Source organism: Diorhabda carinulata, chromosome 1 (genome assembly GCF_026250575.1).
Source record: "Diorhabda carinulata isolate Delta chromosome 1, icDioCari1.1, whole genome shotgun sequence".
Lineage (NCBI taxonomy): Eukaryota > Metazoa > Arthropoda > Insecta > Coleoptera > Chrysomelidae > Diorhabda > Diorhabda carinulata.
Window position 1 is genome coordinate 26,353,915 of NC_079460.1, and position 26,824 is coordinate 26,380,738.

A 26,824-nucleotide genomic window follows, 5' to 3' on the forward strand; every position below is an offset into this window, starting at 1 on the left:
TTACCACAGAATAGGCTTTCACCGAAGGGCCCATTATCGAGTTGCAGAGGAAGAAAGCTTTTTCAAATTTGTGTTATTCACAAAAGAATCAACTTTGAACAATCATAGTCTATTAAATAGACATAGTGACATAAATGTATTTGGTGGTTTTATCAAGTAATAGGTCCCTGTTTTTCAATGGTCTTTAAATGGACGAAAATTTCTTGGATTTTTGACAACGCTGTTTTGGAATCTCTTGGAGCATAATGCTTTAAATATCAGAGCAAAGAGGTGTCTGCAGTTAGATGGCGCACCGGTGCATTTTGAATTAGCTTCAAGAAATTATCTAAATATAATGAACATGATGACGTGACCAAATTGTTATTATCTTAAATAAATAAATAATCTTAAATTTAAATGTGAAGCTTGTAATATTTCATTCGAAGAGGTATTTTGATACTGTTTTCAGTAATGGCATAGTTGTTCAAGTATTTCTATGGAGCAACACTAAAATTAATTTCAAATTTCAAATCAAACAGATGAAAAATACAGTCTTCAAAATTTCACGAAAAAACCTAAAAAAACTTTTTCATGAAAACTCATGTTACATTTAATACATCTGGCAGTGACTGTGAGATCAAAGCAGTCTTACCTTCTAACACCAATTCTAACTACACTATCTTACCTATTTATACACTATAAATAGAATCAGTTACTCCTAAATGGATCATTAAACAGCAATATAAAGATAGCGTTCAGACAACATCTCACAATCCTATCTGCCTTCGCTAAAATTAAAGACGAAACACCAACCAAGAATTTGCCTAGCGAAGCTTATGAAATTTCCTGTTTTAGTTGGGATAAAAGATACGTTGGTCAATCTAAGAGATCACTCACCAAACGAATTACATCACAGGGAAGTAACAGCAAATTATACCCTGACAGATAGTAGGAACAACATATATTGCTTGTGCTTGTGTGTCTCACACTAAGCAACTGTTCCAACTAAATAGTCGTGAAATCCGACTAGTGAGCGGACTTTTAATCAGACACGGTCATATAAGACCCTATCTCCACACGAGGAGGATGAAACTGCAGACCACGTCATTTGTGAGAGCCCAGTACTCACACGAGCGCGTTTCAAACACTTTGGTTAGCTTCACAGATAACCTGATGACAGCCAAAGGCGCTTGATAGGCTTCTCATAGGAATCGGCCTTTGGTAACGTCAAATGGAGCACGGGTCTTTCTAAAGGCGTAGTGCTCAACGACCCCTTGGCCGCCCACACCCCTTCTATGAACTTTGATCATATATTGCTCAAAATCATCAGTGGATGTATTGATATCTAATTAGCCTAGATCAGTTCCATGCATAAATAAAATATTGCGTTACCATAGCAACGAATAATAGCTTATTAGAAGTGTCAGTGTAAAGTTTGACGTCAAAAAAGTAAACCAGAGTTACGCAATAAATTAAAAGAAAAAAACCGAAATTGTGAAAATTAGAGTATCTAGCCATCTTCAAGTAAATGTATTTAAGAGGGTTAAGAGGTAAGCAGATTTACGAAGATATGCTTAATACCCTTGGTGATCAATGTCCTTCGTATCCCACCGTGAAAAATTGGACTGCAAGCTTCAAAAGAGGTAAATTTTCCATTGAAGATAATGACCTATCCGGAAGGCTAATTTCTGTATCAGTCCCCGAAAATATCTAAGCAATTCATGACATGATTTTATCAGACCTTCGAATTGTGTTAAAACAGATATCTGAAGCACTGAATATTTAATACAAACGCGTTCATCATATAGTTCACGTCAATCTGGACAAAAATCTGCTGGAAAAGTTCTTGCTTCAGTTTTTTGGGATTGCCACGGAGTTATCATGATTGATTTTTTAAATAAGGGTAGAACAATAACTGGAGATCACTATTCGACATTACTGACCACTCTACGGGAAAAAATTAAAGAGAAAGGACGCGGAAAGCTATCCAAAAGTGTTTTGTTTTTGCAGGAAAACGCCCCTGCATGCTGCCATACAAAAAATTCGTGATTTAGGGTTTGAATTACTAGAGCACCCCCATTATTCACCAGATCTGGCTCCGTCCGACTATCATCTCTTTCCTCAACTGAAAAAAAGTTTAAAAGAACGTAAATTTTCTTCTAACGAGGAGGTAATAAAAGCTATGGAGGTCTGGTTTGCAGAGCAAGAAGAAACATTTTTTTGAAAGGTCTAGAGACGTTGCAGGTTCACTGTAATAAATGTATCCAATTAAGAGGAGAATTGAAATTTTGTTTGGTTCTATAGTAGGCTAAGAATTTTTCAATATATCCTCGTATTAATAAAAAAATTGATTTAAATAGCCTAGTATAATATATGCATTTTTAGATTTTGAAAAAAACAAATTAAATACAAATCAACGACCTTCGTAACGATCTAAACTAACATAACTTTCCATTGGACGGATTTCAATTTCAAACAATAGCAAACAATCAATCATCATATTCATTTCTTATTTCACGTAAAGTAAGTAATTTCCAATATTTTTAAATTTAAAATAAATTATATATATATATATATATATATATATATATATATATATATATATATATATATATATATAATTTATTTTATATTTCAACTATACTTTCAGTCCCTGTATGATGAATATAAAGTTTTCCGAAAGCTTGGAAAATATATTAAAACGAGTACACTTTGGTGTTGAATTACTTTATTCCCACTACAGTACATTAGTTAGCATTTATATTTATGTGGTATGTGATCTATTGATAGTTATAATTGTTGAAGTTGTCAATGTCAAATTATATTTTGATGGAGAATATCAGAAGTAATTTCTATTGAAATTTTGTGGACGAAATATAACAAACTAAATGTTTATGTTCATTGAAAGTTTGTTATTTTTTGAATTTAATATTTTTTAACAAAATTGATATACCACAAGAGTGACAATTACAATTATTACGAATAAGGTTAAATTTGACACTGAGAAATTCCCAAGTGAAGATAGTTTTCAGGTTGAGGTTAAAACAGTCGCATTAAAAGTAAAACTGATAGTTCTAAATAAAAAAAAACAAGTGACTTGCGTAACTATCAAATAAAAACAATTTATTGGTTACGAGATGGAATTATTTATATTTTTAAAGGTCATTCATGAGACAAAGCTGCTTTTTGTATATGTATAATTTGCACGTTGTCATATGAAAGGACGGTTTTACCACTGGTTTAATTACAAAGTACCGTTTATTGCATTGTGCATTGAATTTAGTTTCGACTGGAATATACAGTCTGAACTAAGGATATGTTGTAGAAGAAAGACTATAAAATGTACCATTAGATTTTTTAAGAATGACTATACTCGTATACTTTGACATTATAAATAAATCTAATAGAGAATTACGTTTGGTTGAAAATTTGACGGTCCTTACTGAATTTCAGTGAGATCCTGAAATTGGAAATATATAAAATATACGTTTCCTCATTTATCTGATTTGCAAGTCTTTTTTATAGATGATTTGACACACCGTTGGTTTTACCTTAATTTAACTCATTAAAACATGATCTATAGGACGTATCATCATCTATATTATTTTTGGTAACAACAATTATTGTCAAACTATAAATGTAAAGAAAAGGTACAAATCCCATTGTTATTATAAAACTAGAAAGATATAAAGATATAAATCATGTTTCGATAGAATTTTGTGTTTTTGTTTATGAATGGAATATTCCTTACAGGAATATTCAATTATCCATTTTGGAAATGTGAAAATTTACATATGCACATGCCGCATGCAGACATTGAGGAGTAATGATTTTTTACCCTGGATTTTCTCGAACTTGGAAAACTCTTTCAAATACCATTAAAAAAATATAATATCTCCCAATTTTTTTTAACATATATTCTTGCATGAGCTATCCTGTACACATTGGGCATCTTTTTTGTACATTATACTACCAAATTATTTTCTTTTGTCATTTCCTCCAATCACCAATACTTTTTACAGACGTTCCTTCTTCATATCTCTTCTCATAGATTTTTTCTTCGTATTTTTAAATTATCTTAAATTGATCTTTATTGCCATTAGCAGCTATAAGTATTTTAGACGTTATATTTATTATACTGTTTAAAAAAAGTAAACGTACACAAAAAAGTAGAAACAATTTTCTGAAACAATTGTTCTGTTGGTTTTATAGAAAAGTAAACATGGCAATAACAACATAAAAACCGATATCTTTTTATCTTTTTTGAATGGCACAAAAAGAATAGCATACATAAAAGGTTTCAACTTTTAAGTCATCGTGAAAATGTACAACCAACGAATTTTATTTATGGGCAGTTTCATTGACAAAAACATACAGGTAGCTTTCGTTGCCCACCTGTAGGAAGTCATCGTCAATTGTTATGTGTTCTCCAACGGCCTTTTTAGGAAGAACTGTACCAACTTTTATTTTATCCCATTTACAAGATTTGCCGCGTTGTTGTTTCTATCAGAGACAGGAATTTTATTGTTTCAATGGTGTATATAAGTTTTTAACATCAATTAAAGCTAAAGGTATTTTTTTGGTCCCGAGACCAACAATGTCCGACGACAAATAAAGTTTTATTGTACCTGCTTGAATCTACGGTATAATTATACAGAGGCGACCTTCATGCCAATTTCATTAACAAAAGTTCATCGAGAATACCTTGACATATTCTAGTACATCAATATGTTTACGAACTGAGCACTTTTGTTACTAATGGTTGTGCATATATTGCTAAAAAATAGAATTTTAATGTATAAAGCAAATATTCAATAGATTGTGGAAGCCCAGTTATTCCTGGTTTATACATAAAAATATGAAGGAAGATAGCGATAGAAGACATTAGTGAACATTATAACAAATGCTGTATTCAAAGTAATCTGAACTATCGTGAGCGATTCATCATTAAATTATTTGAAAAAGTCTTTTGGTCACAAAAGTACCGTTATTTACGTTAAGTGGAATAATGTTAAAAACGCGAATTATTTGTCAAATTTACGAAGAACATAGTTAGTCTCTAAAAACCGAAATGATAAACGAACAAGATATTTTCATACGAATTTGATTTTGTACTTGTTTCGCCTTAGTATATATTCTCTGAATACTACGTTTACTAATATTTAAATGGTTAATAAGCTTTTTTTGTGTAGGTGAGTCAATGGAAATGTCTTAGAAACCAGGTGTTTATGTTCACAGTTTACCAAATAACCGCTTACCATGTTCAAATCATCTTCGTTCACAAAAAAAATTATCTTTTGCTAAATTCGCGAATATCATTGGATAACCCAGCATTATAAAAAGTCACTAACAAAACTTAAATGAAATGAAAATGTATTGTATTCATTTCAACATTTGCTACCAGCTATCCAGTCCGCATGCATTCTGAGAAAAAAATTAGTCCTAATTTTACCAATACCGTTTTATTCTAAATAAAGCTAACTTCTGAAAATATGGCATAATGGATTTGCATAATAAATCTCACATAGGTTGATACCACAAGTGTTACACGACTCTAATAAAGTTTCATGTCAATGTATTTGTATTTATTAGGATCATTTGTTGTTCCATCTCCATTTTGCACATTTCAAAAGACTTTTTCTCAGACCGTCTGATAATAGTTCTAATTTTTCAATCTTCCATTTTCATATTTATATCTATAAAACTAGAAACTATATTTGATTTAATAATATTTTTTTTGCTAGTCCGGCCCTTAAATTATTCAAACGATAGGACACCATAAACTTGAGTTTCTAGAATCGAAGACTACTGTGACGTAAGTCTTTTTTTGTAGAAAAATAATACATTATTTACACTGTTTTTTGTGAATCAATAATATTTGAATCTTACATAGGGGGATTCTAGTAATACTGGGAACAGTTGAAAAACTGCCACAAAAAAAAACTTTTTCCGTACCATAAGATAAGCAACGGCAACGATCATTATGAATACCTTTTTTTAACTAAAAAATACCCCTACGACATTCCGAAGAATAACGAACATTGTATTTAAAGGATTGCAAAGAAAAATGTGTCTGGTACATATAGAGGACATAATTATCTTTTCTACATTATCAAGAAACGGGATTTGAAATCCAACTGGACAAACGTTAATTTATAAAAGGGAAGTTAGTTTCCTATGTGATATTGTTACAATTCCAAAAACGGTAGAAGAAAAAAGATGATTTGTGGGATTAGAGGGCTATTGAAGAAAAATCATCGGAGACTTTTCCTGGATAATGAAACCTTCAATCCCATGGTTAAAGAAGGTCGTATACATCAGAACCAGAGTTCATAAAGTCACTCAACCTCACTACAGATGCAAACAATTTTGACAGTGGAGCATACTCTCTAGATAGGAGTCTCAATGGAAACAATAAATTAAATACTCCGCTATAAAAAAAGAAAGGCTGGAAATAATATGGATTATCACACTCAAAATTATTTAAGACCATCAACCCCTCATATGGTTGTTAAAGGACTCAAAGTCTAAATTAATACGGTGGCGACTAAAATGATTCGACAATGAAGTTGTATACGAAATAGGCAAAACTAATAGTAATGCCGACGCACCTCGTATCTTTGAGATAAATGCACATGAACTCGATGAACACGTGTAGGTAGAAGCAGAAAACGAATATTCACATGCTTGTATAATGACTAATCCCTCATCAACACGGATAATACTGAAGGAGAATTTATTCAAACGACGATAGATCATCTAAATTCGGAGGAATTCCAAATTATCCAAGAAATATTGGAAGAGAAAAACAATACAAACAATTGGAGCATGCAAGATCTTCAAATTATAAAAGACTTATTTCAAGAAAAACAAAACAACATAAGAAGGCCCAAGAAAATTCAACATATTGAAATTATTTTAATGATATTCAGACTTGTTAAACATAGTCCAGCTCCACCAATTATAGAGGTGAATTTAACTAATAAAAAATGAAATATGTCCATAAAGGAGAATTTATAAACATAAACGTTGAAGAAATAATTAATCTATGAGATACTTGATCAGTAAATTTATGATAGCACCAACGCACACGAAATCTTCTTTCTACCAGTCGTTGATACATTTTCGACATATGGGCAACCTTACTCAAAAGAACGATCTAATTCTATCATTTTACTAAACGTCCTCCTCATCTAAGTAGCACATTATGGAAAACCACACATGATGGTAGCCGACAGAGGTAACGAGGTTAAGAATGGACTTATGGACATAATATGATCATTTTTTTCAACATCTTAGTTATATGTAATATTTCATGTCGCAAAAATAGCACTGTTGAGATATAAACACTTTGCAAGCATTTTATGTGAGAAATGATATTCTCATTTTTCTCTATGATATGTTCCAAATCACCCATGATTGTTTCACATACTTTTTTCAATAAGGCAGATTAAGAATAGGTTACTTGTTAATTAATATTCACTCGCATTCTTCATAGATATTATTATTGAATACTTCAATACAAGATTTGTAATAAGTCTTTAGTTTTTCCTGAAATTATACACGTAACATAACTTAATTTCTAAATGCAATCAGATAATGGAACTGGGAATACCCAGGCCGACAAAATAATAGCGTTTAGCAAATATACAGTAAGTCGTTACATTTACACTATTTCATTACCAACTGTGTAATAATTGAAACCTTTGAGATAGAAAAGAGGCAGGATAGAGGAGAAACCTGTATCAAGTCCTATACCTATTGGAACGATAGACGATAACTAACTACGTGCCATGTGATTGTTCCATTACTCCAAAGTTAGTTCGGTCTATTGGATTTAAAAAAAATAATCTTGGCGTCACGATTAATTTTATATTTCATACGCACCGGGTCGACCCCAGTTATGTTAAAACTGGTATTCAACACCAAGCAATCTCGTAAAATACTATCGTCAACTGCTGCCAACAATGAACTCGTATATCTATCACCTACAAAAAACTTGATTGTTTCAAAATTCATTAGAAGAATATTTTTCTTAATAATTCCAACGATTCTGCTAATATTTCAATAAAGCTATATTTTTACTAAATTAGAAAACCACGGGGAAATCAGTAATATTCCAATTATATTCTAATTCGTAAATCTGAAAGTGAGAAAATATTTTTATTGTTAAACGTCATAGTTCAAATTCAAAGATGACCATTAGATCTGAAATGGTTTAATTGTATCTTTAAACACTTCGATAATATATTTAGAATTGTTTCATAAAATGAAAAACCAATTAATTCATCTCTACTTATGTACCTCTGTATGGTGAATATGTGGTGTTGTTAGTTGAAATGTGATTGACAGTCATGTACAGATGAATGTGCAGATGGAGCATCCACAACCAGTCCTTGATTCTGTGTAACAAAATCACCGTATAACTACTAAACAAATAGTTAAAGACACATGTCTCTTATACCATATCGTACACATAATATACTTACAGTCGAACTGAATATGAAAATGTTGGTATGAATGTTAACAAATGGATACGCAAACACGAAAAGGCATCTGCAATCGTTTTGGAACGCTGTGTAGCTAAGACAAAGTATATTTTAGAGCAAGATTAGTAACAATGGATGAGTGATTGATTTATCACTATAATGTAGAAAGTACAGATTAAGAAGTGGAAAAATTGAGATTCGCCACTGCCAAGTTTATTTAAACGTGTTTCAGGATGTTGAAGACGTAATTTTAATAGTTTACTTGCAGAAGGGAACCAAAATTACGGGTACTTATTATGCCAATTTAGTTTCAAAATTACCTTAGGTCATTAAAGAAGTTATGTAGCTTTGAATTAGTTGAGCATCCGCTATACTGTCTATATTTGGCCACCTGTGATTATCGGTTGTTTTCATAACTCAAAGAATACTTGCGTAGTAAACGATTTTTTCCAATAATTGTGGCATATGTGCGGTGAGTCAGTGGTTTTCAGGTGTTGGACAATCTTTCTTTCGAAATGCATTAGAAGTATTAGAAGATCGGTGGAGAAAATTTATTAGCTTCAATGGAAACACTGTCTGGCTTTAATTTTAATAAGTAACTCTCTTAGTAAACCATTGACCAAAAAAACTCTTTTCAACCTAACGAAGTTTATTATTATTTGTGTTAAGACTAACAGAAATTTGATGAATTTGATTTTGTGAAAATCTTGTGTCTGAATTTACTGTCGATTATTTTCTAAACGGTTATGTTAAAAGCCACAAAAAATTTGATTGCAACTTCTGTATGTCCATAACATTAACATCCACCTTATAACATATACATAAATATATATGACTTGTAACGAAGTGTTTGCCAGCTGTATTATGGTTTTTTATTGGGAACGTTGCAATGAAACACCAAAGTGGACTAACTTTAATATACTTTCCGAGCTTTCGAATACTTATGTATTCATCGTTTAGGAAATAATTAATTTTTGGTGGTTTTGAATTTAAAAATTTTCACAACAATACATTTTAAAACCACAGAGAAAAAAATTTATTTTCATAAACAGACCTGTATATTTGAATTTATCTATACTAGACCGATTGTAATAATTTTTTAATCAATAGAAAACTATATTATCGACGATGAACAGATTCGAAAAAGAAAATATACAACCATAGGTAGAGAAAAATCGTTAGATAAAAATTTAAAACCTTTTTATTCATTAAATATCTACCATTAGTTGCATATAGTTTTTGTGAAAATTGATATAATGGGTTCAGATGACCTACATATGATTTTGGTGATGTTGTGATTTCAAAAATAAAAATACCGATTTGTTAGTTGATTTTGAATTAACTCTAAATTGTGGGTGGAGAAAAACATAACAAGTCAATGGCGTTATTGATTGGGAGAAATGATGGTCGAGACAAAATTATCCAGATTGAGTCGTCTGGTGATTATGTGTGCCTCTGTAATCTCAATTACGACTATTAGCTGATCTGTGGCTGAGCCGAAGAGACTTGCGGTCTATCTCACGTCTGCCGGCCAGAATAATCATTGTTATTTACCCTTCTCAATTATTGATTATCCTTGGTAATTGTGTTACTTTTCGATGAACACTACACTAACGACAAATTCCAATCGTAAGTCCCAGACTCGGGACAATATATTATTTTTTCTTCGCCGGCTTGTACTTAAGTGCTCTGCATACATAGATACAACCAAATGTTGTTTTTATTATGTCTGGCATTTTTATTAAAAAAAATGAGCAGTTTAGTTATTAAGAATATTAACATAACTTCTATGTGAAGATAAGAGAATTCTAAAAGATTAGGAATAAAAACGATAATACACCAAGTGTTCCAAAAAGAAGTATTACAAAATAATTATTAGATATAAGACGTTATTATTAATCAATGCTATATATGCAGTTCCTCAATATTCACATTAAATATTATCGAAATAGAATCAATTATTGAACTTACTGTCAGTGATTCTGCATTAGAAGAAAACGAATTTTGATGAGATTACTCAGGGTGCCGATCTTTATGAATAAATCCGTAAATTTTTCATGGGTAAACAAGAGAGTTTTACTTATTTCGAAGAAAAGGGGATAGAATTCAGTGTGTAGAAGAACGAATATATCACAGAAATGGAAAAAAGATAACGAAAATTAAAAATATTTGATTGAACACCTGATGAAGATATTGGAACGGTGGGTAATAGATAGACTCATATCCGAGTTAGAAAAACGGCAAGAGGTCTGTCTATAAGGATTTTACCCAGATATTTTCATTTCTTACAAAATTGAGTGAGTTGTTACCACATATTCTAACGGAAAAATATACCCTAATGATTTAGAAATAGTATTAGTTCAGGAATGTTCAGTAATAAAACAAAGTTATAGATCATCAAGAAACATGTCTTTGTTACTGCGAGAAAAGAATTTAGAAACATTTATTCAAACTTTGATGTTGCACTACCCTATTGCTCTCTGTACAACAGCGACAAATTGTTGAAGTGCTTGAAAAGGGTAAAGAACTATTTACGATCAACTCTAAGTCTACTAAGTTGGCATTTCTGGAAGCGTTAGTGATATTCGTAGTGAATACATTGTTTACACTACCACTACACCAATACTAACAATTACACTGTCTGACGCGCGTTTCGATAAGCAAGTTATTGTTTTCAAAGACTGAAGGTAAACTGTTTAGTTTTGTTTAGTTTAGCGTGTTAGACAGTGTAATTGTGTATGTTGGTGTGAAGAAAAGTCAAGACATGCTAAATGCTTTAACTCTTTAGCACAGAGTCAGACCTAATGAAGATTTGTATTGACAATATAATTAATGATTTTGTGAATTCAAAGGCCCACAAAAATACACTGCTTTTAAACTTAAAAGTAACTGTAATACAAACAAATATTTAGGAAAATATTATTTATTTGATTGGTAACAAACTGTGAGTACAATAAAAAATATGTCTTAACATTAGTCGTTCTGTGAGCTTTATTCAAGTTATCGTGTTGAATAGTTCAGAACATACTCTACTTTATTCCAAAGGTAGAAGAAATCTGAGTTTACAAATTATACTGTACTAAACTATACTAAAACAGCAAAAGATGAATAGCCTAATTTGGCTACAGTCACTTTTTTCCCTACTCTTGAACATGAAAAAATGGCTTAGAGGAAAACAATTGCACATAAATGCAGAGACAAACGAAATGATCCGGAACTTACGAAAAAATATTCTTTGCATGGTTTAAAAAAACTTGTTGTTGGACTAAATGTGTAGACTTAAAAGGAGATTATGTTATGAATATTTTTTTACCGTAACTTTTCTATAATAAGTCGCTTTTCAGTTAAATACATAAATGATCTTTCTGCATAACGGAAATGTAACAATTTTATACAATAGAAATAAAATAAAATGAGCAAAACCCTTGAAAATTTGTCCTACGAACAAATGGGAAATTGGTGATGAGCTTCAGAAGCATCTACAGTGCCTATCAAAATATGTGATGACTAAGCAAAGAAATCTAGTCCAAATTTTAAATATTTGTCTAATCCAATAAATGTTTGATAATAAAAAAAGATTTTTAATAAATAAAGTTCCATGATCAGTGAAGGGTCAAAAATACATTTGCTATGATGTCAGGAAGGGTTATTAGATTGATACTATTTTAAAACATTAATTAATAAAAAGTGAGGAAATTCTAAGAGACGAATGTTAAATTTGGATTCTGTTCAGTTGTGACGCTTGCTTATGTATAAGATTGTCGTATAAAAATGGTAATTGCTCTGAGAGCTCTTCGAGATCATTATCAAAAGTCTCAAAAGATTCAGATCTTAATTTGATGATGTCCGTACTTATTAATTTAAGTTGGAAAATATATTTGTGCATGCGTAGAGAGATTTTTACCAAACTTTCAGCCACTTTGGGCAGTTTCTGTTTGACAATCGTATAAATAAGTCTTGTGAAGATTTTTGGGGAATGGAAAAAATTTAGTATCAAGCTACCATTAGATATTTGTTTTCGAAAGGTAATATGCCTAAAGAAATTAAGGAGGAGTGAGACGCTATATACGTAGATTTTGTATCATCATTTACGATCGTAAAATTTTGGGCAGTTGAATTCATACGTTGCCGTATCAGCTTAACTGACGATGAGCGTTGGATACGGACAACCGCAGATCAAAAGAACTACCCGAGGAATTATGTGTAAGCTATCCTCGCGTTTGCTCACTTTAAACGAAGAGCGCATTCGAACTAATCAGTTCCAAACTTGATTAACATTGTTTGATTGCAAAGACTATGTCATCAGCAAGAAAAGTGATGGAGATTTTTTTTGGGATAGTCATAGGATTGTGTTCATCGACAATCTGCAAAAGGGTATAACAATAACAGGAGAGTATTACACATCATTGCTTGATAAGGTAAAGAAATGTACTTCATATTGGTTGACCACCCATCGTATTGTCGCGGATCTGGCATCCATCGACTTTTCTTCTTTCCTAATCTTAAAGTTTCACCAGGAGAAATTTTCATCAAACGAGTACGTTATTAGATATGTTAACTGCTATTTTGAGGATAAATACGGCAACTACTAATTGAAATGGTTCAAAAGGTTAGAACATCGCTGAAGTGAGTGTATAGACTTTAAAGGAGGAAAAAAAAATGATTATGGAAGAAAATTTCTTTTTTTGTTAGATCGGAAACTTTTCAGACAATCCTCTTAAGTTTCTTTTCTTTTCGATTTTTCTGTATCATATTTTCTCGATTATAAACTTTGTTGATGCATTTTATATATAAAGAATGTTTTCAAAGTTTTCATAAATATTGAAAAGGACGAACCGTCATTGAATTATAAGACAAAAATATATATGAAATTTGAATATTTGAAATAACTCTTATTTTTTCCGAAGCTTTTCGGAAATCTATATAAATTGGGTGCTTATATTTCAGTTAAGTGTATATTTCGAGAATTTGCTAAGAAAAGTTCTGTTTTTTGTTTGTTAATATGCATCGTCTAAATTAGATGACGAATTTATGACTACTTTGGAAATACCTTGTAAAATTGTTTAATAAAAAAATTGAATGTAACTAACCAAACAACAAATGATGTAAATTTAATTATATATTTTAGCTACTATGAGCTTTAATATTAAACTTATTGATATTTATAAAACAAACTAGTCACTGCAACAGTTTCTAATGCTAAACTTGAAACTAATAACCGTTTTTTGAACTATTTACTTGAAATTCAATTATTTCTCCAATAATTGATTATTTTCAGTTTCGCTAAATGTTCTTCAAATTTAGTGTGAAATCATTGCATCCATATTGTTTCGTATTTTTTAAACGGATACAGGGAAATTGAGTATAACCGAAGAAAACGTTGACTCATTTCTTCCAAATACTAACACATTTTAAATTTGAAGAATAACTGCTAACATTTTAATAAACGTCCGCGGAATGTGACTTTAGCCACCCTATTTATAAACTAGTTGAAATGTTCATTTTATCAAGTCAACAATGTCAGATAATGTGCATTTCAAAAAAAAAAAATAAATGTATAGAACCCCATAAAAATTATCGGATCAATTTATATCAACATTTATCGTTGGCGTATATTTTTATATTTTATTTTTTATTATACTTTCTTTCCGAAAGGATTGGAGAAGGAAAAAACAAATCATAAGCGATATCAAAGAGCTTTTGTGTAAAACAATATAGAAAGTGTTTCAATCAATACTAACTTGAACCACTGAATTTCATATCAAGATCCTACTGACAAATATTGAAAAAGACAAAAGCCTGATGACTCTAATGCTGGTTAAAGTCTTTAATATGACCACAAAGCCTTAAAAATTTAGGAAAGGTACTGTAAGTCAAACTTGTTCAAATTTTCACCAAAAGAAACAAAGCGTATAACTTTACTGAGAAGTCAGTTACTCTTAGAAATGCCAAAGAGAGGGTTTGGCTGACGGAATATCGAAAAAATGTGGTAAGTAGGTGAAAATTGTTGAGGATAGATTTGGAAGGTGAATTTAACTGTTCGATACCAACACTCACAATCACAATAATTTGAAACTTTAGTTAGTTTGTCCTACATGTTTATCTTCGGTATCTAAAGACGATAACTTTGTTATTGAAACGTATATCAGATAATGTTGATTAATCTAGAGTGTTCGGTTCTACTGGAAAAGAGTATTGTTTCACCAGAGACGGGCAGAGCTTTCTCTCATTTTCTTTAGATGGAAGAACAAAGTAGTCTATTTTTACGAGAATTATCATATAAAACGCGGTTTTTATAGATACTTTTTATCCATTCTTGCCTTTTGCCGTCTAAAATCTTGTGCTTTTATTTCTTACTACTTAAATGTAATTCTAGATACTCGTAAGTCTGCTACCTTCTTTCATTTTTTTCTGCAGTGGTCTATTTTATTTTCTGCCTTCTTTACTCTCAAAAAATGCCGTTTTCATTAATTTGCGGTCTACCAATCTTAGTACATGATCTGCCCATCTTATTCGATTAGGTTTTACGTGCTTGATTAAATTGTAAATATTAAATAGTACCATCAAATTCGCATTATGATGTGTTCCCCCCTGCTCCTGTTGATTCGTTTTTTTGGTGCTCAAATATTCTAAAACCAGGTAGTTACTATTACATAAATCGGTTTAAAATATAAGTTAAACAAAATGTTAACTTTGGAAATGAAAGAATTGGCAATGTTACTGTATAAGTTCAGAAGTTAACGAACATCTATGTAACATTACAACTTCTTTTTAAATGAATTACATTGGTATTCATATTGTACCAATTGTAATATTGTTTTGTGAAGATATGTTAGTTCATTAATAATTATTCACATATAGGCTGGGAGCCGGTGACAGTGAAATTGCACTTACACAGATTCTAAAGTTTCGCATAGGAATATATAGTATTCAATTATAGGTTCTAATCCCTTCCTTTTTACTTCTACTCATGAAATATCTCGGTGTGACAGCTCAAAACTTGGCAAAAATACTTGTTACACCACTTTGAATTGAGGATTCAACCCCTGAAAGTCATGAGAATGAAGCGTATTGAATTTTTTTTAGTTCTCTTTTTAATTTTCAATACTAAATATAGTGTATGTCATCTACAATTATTTCTCTTTTTATTTTCAACTGTGAAATTAAGCTATCCTTACTATGTATAAAATATTATACCTGAGTTACCCTATAAGCCTTGAAAATGTTTAGTTTATCGTTGTCCCTTCAGTCAGTTGCTTTAGAGCCCTGTTGAACGTTAAATCGTCATGGGGATGAAACGCCGTTTGCCATCACAGGACCACTACAGAGCCGACCAACTAATTTTAACAAATGTTTAAATAACACAAGATTTAAAACAGCCCTCGTCACTTTTTTACATGAGTACTGGACCACTAACTGTCTCAGCTCGATTTTACAAAATAAAAAAGTTCTGCTTACAGTTGAAGAGCATTGCTTTGAATACATAAATAATGATGGAACTATCTCCAGACAACAGAATGAAGATTATACGGGTTATCATGAAGAGGCGGATACACGCATATTTTTTCAATTGATGAAATGTCCAAAAAACTCCAAAATTATGATTAAATCAATAGATACCGACGTCTTAATTATTTGTCTTGGCAATATTCATAAATTTAACAGTCTAAAAATATGGATGACCACTAAACATAATAATTTACATGAATACATTAATTGCACAGAACTCGCAGAAAAATTAGGTTCTTCACTTTGCCGAGCTTTGCCAGGTTTTCATGCCTTTACAGGAAGTGATTACACTGCAGCGTTCATACGTAAAGGAAAAATAAAAGGGTACAGTCTTTTAACTCAAAGTGAAGAATATCAACATGTTTTTCCACATGTCATAGATCCAGACAATGTTTATAATAAAGAAAAAATTGATGTACTTCAAAATTTTACAAATGAATTATATAAAATCAAACGTAACAGTGTCAATAAGACGAGATTCGAATTACTTTTAAAATTCTTCGCTAGTACTAGCAACAATGATAGATTTTATCAGGGCATGATAAATTTTGATTCCAGCAATATTCCTCTCTGTTGGAAATCATTGTCACAGACAATATTACGAACAATATTCATAAATGCAATGAGGCAAAATGTAACAGAACAAAGTTGCATTACATTAGACCCAATAGCATGTGGTTGGCAAATTAATGAAAAAAATAAATTAGAACCATTATGGTATACTGGCCAGGCAGCTCCTCTGACCGTTGAAGAAATTATACAAAGCAATCAGGATGAAGAGGAAAATGATGTGATGATAGAGATAATTCTGACTAAATTTATGTCTAATTTTAATAATAAATCATGTTTGTATATAGCTTAATCGTAAAGCCTCCATTTTTTATTTGTCTTGCTCCTGTATTGATTAAGTAACTAATATATAGAAATTGACCGAATTATGAATGAATGGAATGTTTCATTTTATAAATAAATAATAGTTTTCATCAACACAATTGAAAAAATTTTATGACCTTTACTTTCCTTCCTGGTATTAATTTATTTCGGTATGCATCATTCTCATGATTTTCAGGGGTTGAAGCCATAATTCAAAGTGGTGTGACAGATATTTCTGCCAAGTTTTGAGCTGTCACACCGAGATATTTCAAGAGTAGAAATAGAAAGGAAGAAATTAGAAGCCAGAAAACCTAATTCCGCGATAAGTGCAAAATTTGTTGAACTTACATTATTAAAAGTCGGTGTGACAGACAAAGTATATAAAATTTGCAATAAAATGATATATAAAACATGACAATCCGTGTAAGTGCAAATTATTAGGAATTTTTAAAAATTTTTTAAAAATACTTCTGCCAGGATAAGCCTGGCACACCGGGCTTATTTTGTACCTATAATTAAATACTATATATTCCTACGCGAAACTACTAGAATCCGTGTAAGTGCAATTTCACTGACACTACAATTTTACTAAATGCAAGCTGAAGCCACTTTTACTTGCAATTATTTGATCATTTTTTGATGTAATCTACAAGTGATCTTATCCCTTTAAGCGATAAAGCTTCTGTGGAGTAATTTATAATCTGAACAGATAACTTTACTTTTATTATTTTTAACCTTTCAATCGGAACATTCTTCTGTCACTCGGGCATAGTTCACAAATCAGGTACAATATCTCGCTACGGAGCGAATAAAAAAATTGGTTTTTTGTCTATTTTGCATGTATGTCAACAAACTGTAAGCAGGTGAAAATTACTTATTCAAGGGGTATTGACAAATTATTTTTGCAATCAAGATTAGCATTTCCCAATCTGGGGTGAGTGAGTGTTTTTCTAACAGACACTGATATTTTTCTAACGGATAGGGTCGAAAGGACAAATTGCCATACCTGAGGGACATAATGACACTATACAAGTCCATAATAATGTGTCTAGAGCACTCGAATAAAATGTGACTAATCATATAAAACTAGTTTTTTTCTCTGAATCCTTAATATGGAAGTGTAACTTGGAATCAGATTTAGATTGCACGGTAAATTTCAAGAAATTTGAACTGCAATTAGTTCAATTCAAAAATTGTTTTAATTGATTCCTCCACTTTTCTTGGCATTTGAGGATATTTAATTTCATCGGTCATTTGTTTAAATAAAAACATGAATGTAGATGAAAAATAGAAGAATGGCGAGTTTCTATTACAAAGTTATCATTAGTACCAATTTTTTTTACATATCCATAAACAATAATGTTGACTATTTGATAACATATAACTAGTATTTATAAAACAATGGATTCCAGTGTTATTTTTCGATATTGATCATCACTCAGTATAAATAAATATAGAAAGATAAATAGGAATTAAGTGAGTTAAGCAGAGAGAAATGTACGTAGGCGGGGGGTACCAGGGGGAGGAGAAGGAGGCTCGGCAGCGTGGGAAATTGTATCCGTCGTTCGTTCGTTGCCGTTCTGTGTTGTACGGTATATACTATTCGCTGTTCGATGGTGTGCTGTACGCTCCCCGCGGCAGGTCACGACTGCTCGGGAACACGACGCTAGATGCTCCCTTTTAATGCCGTCTTCTACCATAGAATGTCCACAGGCCTTTCAAAGACCAAGAAAACTAAAATGTGAAGAGCTGGGCAAAATCAGTTACTGATCACATATTATGCAACAAATCAATTTTTTTTATTTAAAAATTTAAAATAAAATACCATATGAAACATTTTATGAATTTCATTATTATCAACTAATAAAGGTCAACTAATAAGGCGTTATATGCTTTGTACATTAGAAACCTCTTATATATTAACCCCACAAATTTCAATGTTTCGTCTTTCAAACTACAGCTTATGAAATTCAACTATTAAGATAGTATATTCTTGGCTGACAACCTCAAAAAGCGCCTAATAGTTACCCGAGGTATTGAGCAGAGATATTTAAGGTTCTGCGGCCATCTATATAACGCAAATACTGAAAATGGCATATGCAACAGTTTCACAAGACCTTCAATTTGATAGTATCGGAGATTGGAAAATCAGCTATAAATTTTCGTATAACCTGCGTAAAATGAGTGTGTTCTTAATCGCATAGGAAATGGTTAATTTTTCGCCGAGATCGCAGATACAAGATTTTTGTACAATTAGATAAGTTATCGCTTTGAACGACTGTTGTCTTGAAAAAAATAAGTCCATAAAACGTCACAGAGGCTGGAAATATGCCTCCGTAGCAGAAGCATATAGTTTTCTAATGAAATATTGAATTTTCCATCTTCTTCCAAACAAATTCTAATATCTGATAAAACTATGAAAGCAACTCTTCTTTAAATATTTAACGTTGCTGATTAGCAAAATGATAAAACATCTTCAGGAATTTATGTAGGAGGTAATTGTTCAAACTTTACTATCAACCATTATTCCAATGAATGAGAACATTGTTTTATAATAAATACTCAATAATTATAAATAAATCCTTAATAAAGTAATATTTCTCGTTTATTTTGTGAATTATTTTGGCAATGTGAAAAAGTTAATATGTATGTATGTATCTTAAGATGCCGAAATGTCAAGTTTTTTAGACAGTTGTACCACAACATTCTTTTTGTTCCATTTCTTTTAAAAACCTAATACGAGAAGAAATTTTCACGCAATTTTGTGTTTTCAATTATCTGTTACTTTTTACGTTTTTTGTCTTCTACTTGTCCTCAAATTTATGATTCCTACAGCTTTCATATCATTGTTCTACTACCATTCCAGCGTATTATATATAATTTTTTACCGACATTTAGTACTGTTGATTGTTATTACTGTTTTGCAAATCAATTTGTTATATTAGTTTTATAATTTCTTCACATCTATAATATTTATTATAACCAGATTCTATTATATGTACAATTTATGTACTCGTTCCATAGATACAAAATATATGTATCTTTATCTTTGGGTTCATTTTTAGCTTAGTTATCGTACTTTATTATTGCTTCGTTACTTTATCAAATAGTTATCCCTTTCTATATATTTTTTGTTATTAATTATTCCAATGCTCAATAACTCCACCGAAAGCTCATATCGCTGTCGAATTCCTTATGTTTTTAATTGCTGAATATTAGATTTAAATTCATGCCTTATTATAAATCTCGATTATTGATGTTTTTTAAATATTGATTTTTTTTAGAAAGTAATACTTTGATGTTACTACCGAAAAAGTTATTGCCCAACTCTAAATAGCACTCGATGTTTTAGACGGTATGACCATCGATGACGATGGTACGCTACTCGAACTTCGAACCCACCGGTCGAGGTTGTATAGAGTCTCTCCTCTAACGACAGCTTGTTTTGAAAAAAATTTAAAAACAAATCATAGCCACGGAACAATCGGATTAATACAAAGCGATTGAGCACTGAAAATAATATGTAATTCACATTATTTTTTATTGAATAAATGTTAATACATATGATAGATTAGAGATTGAAATTGTCATAACAATATTAAAGGTGAAATAAATTAGTTCGCATAAAATACCTTACATATTTCAATATTAACTAAGAAGAGTATCTGAGAGTTTGTAATAATTAATTTAATACATACCTAGCAAATCTCTCCTTGTCTTGAATATTTTCGTCTTCCATTCTTGTAAACTTACTACCAGTTGGGTCGTCTTCATCTGACCTATAACAATGAGTATTCCTATAATAAAATTCCAAAAACCTTTAAATATAAATAGTAGTATTTCGTCAGGAATAATGTAAAATGGTATTTTAGGAAATGTGGAAACTTTTTCGTATATCAATATAAACTGTTCTCACTTTTACAAAGATACATCGATATATATATATATATATATATATATATATATATATATATACATATATATATATATATATATATATATATATATATATATATATATACATATTGACTTTCACCTGATAATGTTTCAATATTAACTTAAAAGGCAAACAGAAGGCAAAAAAAATTGTGTTTAAAAGTTCAAAATAAGCAAATGCGTTTTTTGATTATACTTTGAACAACGAAAAACTCCTTACAGAAAGAAAGTTTATTAAACTGTCTATAAAAATGGTATCTTACCCTTTTTGCGTACAATGTATGATGTAGGATTACTTTATTTTTTCGCCACTGCGGGGTTGCTGAAGTATGGGAAAAACAAACTTCAATAACTATGTTGAAAATCATCATAGACTGGTTTTTTAATAATCATTCTCCGGGATTTTCTGAACACATTAAGTACGCATGTTTTACTTCACAGGGACATAAAAATTTCCCGAATTTCCGTAGTAAAAGTTTTAGCTTCAATCAAAAAGTATCAATTTTATGTTCTGGGTTTAAGTTTACTGATTATAAATAAAGAATTAGACTACAGCTAGGCTTTCAAAAAACTTAGGCACCTCCAAAAATATGATTTTGTTGCGCAATTCAAACTTTTGTTGTTCCGATGGGTTTTTTCACAATTCCAAGGTCATTGTCCGAAAATAATAATATTTTATTGTGCCTTTGTATACATTTATAATACATGAACAAGAGAACCAGTGGTTCTGTATAAGATACAGAAGGCAAGCGTAATGTAATTGACCGGTATTAAACGACTACACTGTAATTTTTGAGTAATGTACGTTGTCCGAAAATATATAAATTTATCTTTCTTTCTCATGTAGAGATTTTAATTTAAAGCTACATTACTTTCAATTTCATATCTTAGTTCTGTAATATTCATATAAGAACCTCACAATTTTAGTTATGCCTGTTTCGATACCTCTTTGTAATAATAATTGGAATGCAATTTGTTTTTTACATTGACGTCACGATTAAATTTATTTACCAAAAACTAGATGATTCTCTGATCTTTTGTGCTGTTAATTTTGGAATAACTCAATATCTTTCCTCATCTTCTATTGTCCCATTTTTTTCGATTATTTTATCCAATTTTTTTGGAAGTTCATTATTCTCAAATTTTCTTCACTTCCATTTCCCTACGTTCCCATTTTTATAGCAGATATAGTTATTTTTGTTCACATTATGATCAAAGTAGTTGTTATCGTTACCTACTCCTACTCCTTTTTTAACCTTATATATTTTTTCCACTTTAATCATAATAAACTACAGTTAACAATTTTTATAAACTTATGAATGGAATAGTACAAAATAACCAAGCTTTGAAATGGCAAACAATAAACTATAATAATATGAAAAATAGAAATCTAGCGTTACCTACTTACGAGTACAATAGTGGTGTCATAATTTATATTTGTTTTTCTAAGTAAGCATGGAAATGACATATTAATATATAAAAAAAAACAAATTAAATTATTACGATGAAAAAAAAGAAATTCCAGTAACATGACAACTAAATTATCTTGATATATATTCTATGTCATACAGAAGACAACATACTGTTCAGATAAATGTCTGATATTTACTTCATTTGATAATATAACTAACTAAGAAATATCTCTTTCTGTTCTTCACAAACTACTTATCTTCTATTAAAAAGTGATTTAGTAATTATGCAAAATATGGCGTGTACGTTTTCATTTCTTAGTAACTACATTCTTATTATTTTTAATAGCTAATTATAGTTGTGATTCACTAGTTATACGAGAATGTACTGATTTCAAGAAATGCTACTCGTAATCCCTCAGTGAGATTAAAAATACTTGACCAGACAAATTTGATTTGTCCATTATCATGAAAACCGACAACCCATAAAAACATTTTATTTTACCGAACAAATTTTATATAATATTTTAGGACCCAATATATTTGTACTAAAACCTTGGCAAAGTTTATTGGATTAACATTGGAATAGAAAGATTTCAGCTAGCGTTTTGAATGCATTTTTTCCAAAAATATAACAATGTGAATAGACTATGATAAAAAAAACGTTTCTACGGCAGGTGATTTATAGTAACCACCAAATAGCACTCGAAATTTTGCTATTTGGCAATAAAAAAAATTTGAATAGAGATCGTAAACTCTTTAGTAAGCTCATACCCGCAATAAGAATGATGAACGGAAATATCCATTTTAAAAATAAAATATAGGACCAAGATGTGTTATTAAAAAAACTGAGCTTTACATCAGTGAAAAGATATCATTACAGTGAAGCATCAAGTTTCAAATTTACTGATACACGAAATATCAGTAACTAATAACGAGACTGATGCTACAAGTGCTTCTATTACGTATGCAGTACTTCTCGCTACTGTAAACAGCACTGCAAACATTGAAGCGAAAAGTGGATGTACTAGCATATAAGATGCAACGAAATCAAACTTATCACTATTTGTCTCAACACATGAGGCTATGAGACATTCTAGTTGGAATTGTTATAGTAGTTCTGCTATAAAAATTCATTTGCCATATTTTTATCACACCTACATAAAAATATATAATTTATACTTAGCACCACTGAAATTATTTTGAATTTGAGTAATTCGAAAACACAGTTTTCCGTTCTTCAAAGGAGAAAACAAACACTTTCCTGGCCAATACAGCGACGAATATAAAATTTCATATCTTCCAAAGAACATAATGTCTGTTAAGCATTTTGTCGATATCGATATCCCCAATGGCTCGCACTTTTTTTTTATATATATGTATGAACTGAATCTAAATTGTAGGTTCTTTAATATTTAATTTTCAATTGGAACTTGTGGATACAACACACAATTAATTCGAACAATCATCAATTCTTAAATATAAAAAGTATCATTTTCTTCATAGTAAATATTGATTATGTGAAGTATAACTCGTTTGATTGTTTCATATTGTTTCATTGATGATCTTTTGAATTTAGTCATCGTCTCTTCAATTGATTGATACATACTATGACTTTCGGCAGTTTTTTAGACAGTATAATAATTCTTCTTCTTCTATGTAATACTCCTTGAAAGCGTTTTTGGTTTTTCGGGGTTCTTGAAGTACAGTTTTGTTAGAAGTAACTGACATCTATCCCGCTTTTAATTTCATCGTTAACTAAAGATTTTCTGTGAGACCTTATTATGAGAGAACAACCAAGCACGATCATTATTTCTTCACTCGATGTATAAATATTTCTTCTATACATTATATTTCTACAAGTTATAAGCGTTGATTGGTGCATTGGGAAAACCATACAAATAAGCTTTTAGGAAATAATTTAAACACATCATTTATTTCTGAAGACTTGTTTGTTATGTACATAGTACATCATCCAAAATTTTTGTCAATGCAGTATCTTCAATGTCACTTGTAGAATAATCGTCGCTAGATGGTTGTATATAGTTTTTATCTATATCAATATCATTACTGTCTTCAAATAGGTATAATTACTCTTCAAAATCAATGTTGTCCACAATATCATGGAGCTTTTTGTCTAACAAAGGTTTATCCATTCTAAAGAGAAAAGTTCGAATATATAGGTTATTCATTATTGAAGGGACATAATATCCCAATAATAATTAACACTATTGGGATATTCCATTTTTATTTTTGGACAAAAAATCTTATAAAAACTATTGCTGCACACTAAAATTATAAATAGCTTACTGGGCAATTCCGAGCACAGCACATATAAAAACACAGTTAGTAATAATCGTGGTATGTGTCTACTGTTTGCTAACAACATCTAAACTGAAAAAAAATTATAGAAAAGAAAAGGCAGACAGGTGTGGACTTGTTTACGAGCCAATGAACGTACAGTACTAAAATCCCAGATCCCAATGAGTTTTAAGCGTTCAAATTATTTTAGTAATTATTAGAAATTTTCTGTGACAATAGTTCCCTACAGTATTGAAAGGGTTAAATCTAATAGTCCTATAGTACCCCTGATTATTCATTCTCAAATAGCACCTCCTGAATACTTCCATTGAAAATTATGTGTCATTATTGAAATACAAAGATAGCACTTACTTGGTTTTTTATTAATAACAAAAACATAAGCAAATTTTACATTACTGAATCATGAAAATGAGAAATGGTCTCGTCCAGATTTTAAGGAACTTCACAGAATCAATATTTACTATGAAGAAATTGATACCTTTTATATTTGAAAATTGATGACGGTTATTCGAATCTATAGTATAGATATAGAACATCACGTAATTACAAACGATACCTAATTTAATTAATGCACCACACTGAAATACTGTGAGAAATGATATCAATGTACTTGTATATGTTGGGTGTTAACTCCCATACTTTTCTTAAATTGCTGAAGAAATCGAAATATGCAAAGGTACTCTTAAAAGGATTTTGAAAGGTCGAAGAAAGAATGAATTTTATTTCTCCGATTCGTTTGCTTTTAAATCAATTTTGTAGTGATGCAAGTCGCTTCCATGACCAAATTGGAATGACAATCGTGTAGTGAATATGTACATATAATTATTATTCGAATGAAAATGCACACTTCGTTCAACTCGTTTCCAAACAGTTTGGGATACAAATGTGTACTCATATTGAGGGTTATTGAATGGTTATTAAATTGTGCTATACTTGTAAGAGGACACGTTGACTAGAAAAAGGTGTTTACATTTTTTTGTGCACGAATTACATGAACTTAACACTCGGCACATTGGAATAAAATATTCTGGCACGACGACGATTATCCACCTCACCTAAGATTTGTTTGAGGAGCCCCTCTATCAAGTGCACTTTCACTGCTACTGGACTTTTGCTGTAATTTGATATTCACGAAATGTTTATCATTTTGTTGTTATTAATAAAAAAAACCAAGTATGGACTATCCTTATATTCCAAACATGAAAGGTATTCTAATACTAATAATAATTCAAAGCGGAATAACTTGGAAAAAAACGTTGCCTGTTTTTAATTAATAAAGAAGAATATTTCTCGAGTTCGATATTTTATGAACTTTAATAAATGAAAAAAAAAACTAATTAAATTAAAAAAGATCAACAAATAACAAATTCAATCACTCCCCATGAAACTAGAATCATTTACAAACATTACGGCACACGTCATGTATTACTACTTGGCTTGTGCCTCGTTTGATAAAGTTAATGACTTGTACCATGATGATATGTAAATTATGATCTTTATAACATAAATATTTCTGGTATAAATGATTTCGGTTTTATTCATAACTTACTATTTCAAAATAATTTGACATATTTTATCTAATATCTATAAGTATATCAAAGGATGGGTGTGGGTGTGAGAACTAGATCAAGACGTATTAATATAGGAATAGTTTCTTTAGTTGGTAGTCTTATGGCAATTCGTACATACCACGCTTTCTACTCAAATATGTAGGTTAGAAAATGCATACTTCGGAATATTGTGTATTTATTGAGAGCTAACAATGGACACATTACAAAATCCCATGTGGCGAAAGAAATATTTCAACCATAGCATAGCAAGTTCGGAAGCGACGCTTCAATATTTTTTATCTATTTACCATGTATCGTGTGCTTGAAAGAAGTATTCATGCTGGGTGCATTACATAATGTTCGTACATCTACTAAAAATGTTTTATAATGACAATATTAAATTTCTTTTAATTTAAAACCTTAATTTTAGATTTATATTCTTTAAATAAATGATATGTTTTAATAAAAAATATTTTTGACGTTTCCACCGAATATTGGTCCTTATCAATATATAACATGACATTAAAAATTCTGATATGCAAAAAAATACTAATCTCAATAATGAGGAAAAAAACATGAAACAAGATCTGACACTTGCAATATTATCGCTTAATTTAAAAACAAGTTTAATATAAAAATATAACTGAAACCAAAGAATTTATAAAACATTAATATAAAAAAATTTTCAAAGCAGACAATCTAATTAAACTTATTATGAGATCAGATTATAATAATAAAATGGAGAAATTACAAAAAA

The 26,824-nt window shown here is 30.5% G+C and overlaps 1 protein-coding gene across 8 annotated transcripts in view; it reads right to left on the reverse strand.

Annotated features, from left to right (window-relative positions):
- LOC130894290 (aryl hydrocarbon receptor nuclear translocator homolog) overlaps positions 1-26,824 on the reverse strand; it is a 97,063-nt gene that overhangs the window by 28,017 nt on the left and 42,222 nt on the right. For all 8 annotated transcript variants that reach the window (XM_057801066.1, XM_057801048.1, XM_057801056.1 and 5 more), the window contains one exon: positions 20,549-20,629. In XM_057801066.1, the coding sequence (XP_057657049.1) occupies positions 20,549-20,629 (81 nt within the window). The remainder of the gene's footprint in view (positions 1-20,548; positions 20,630-26,824) is intronic.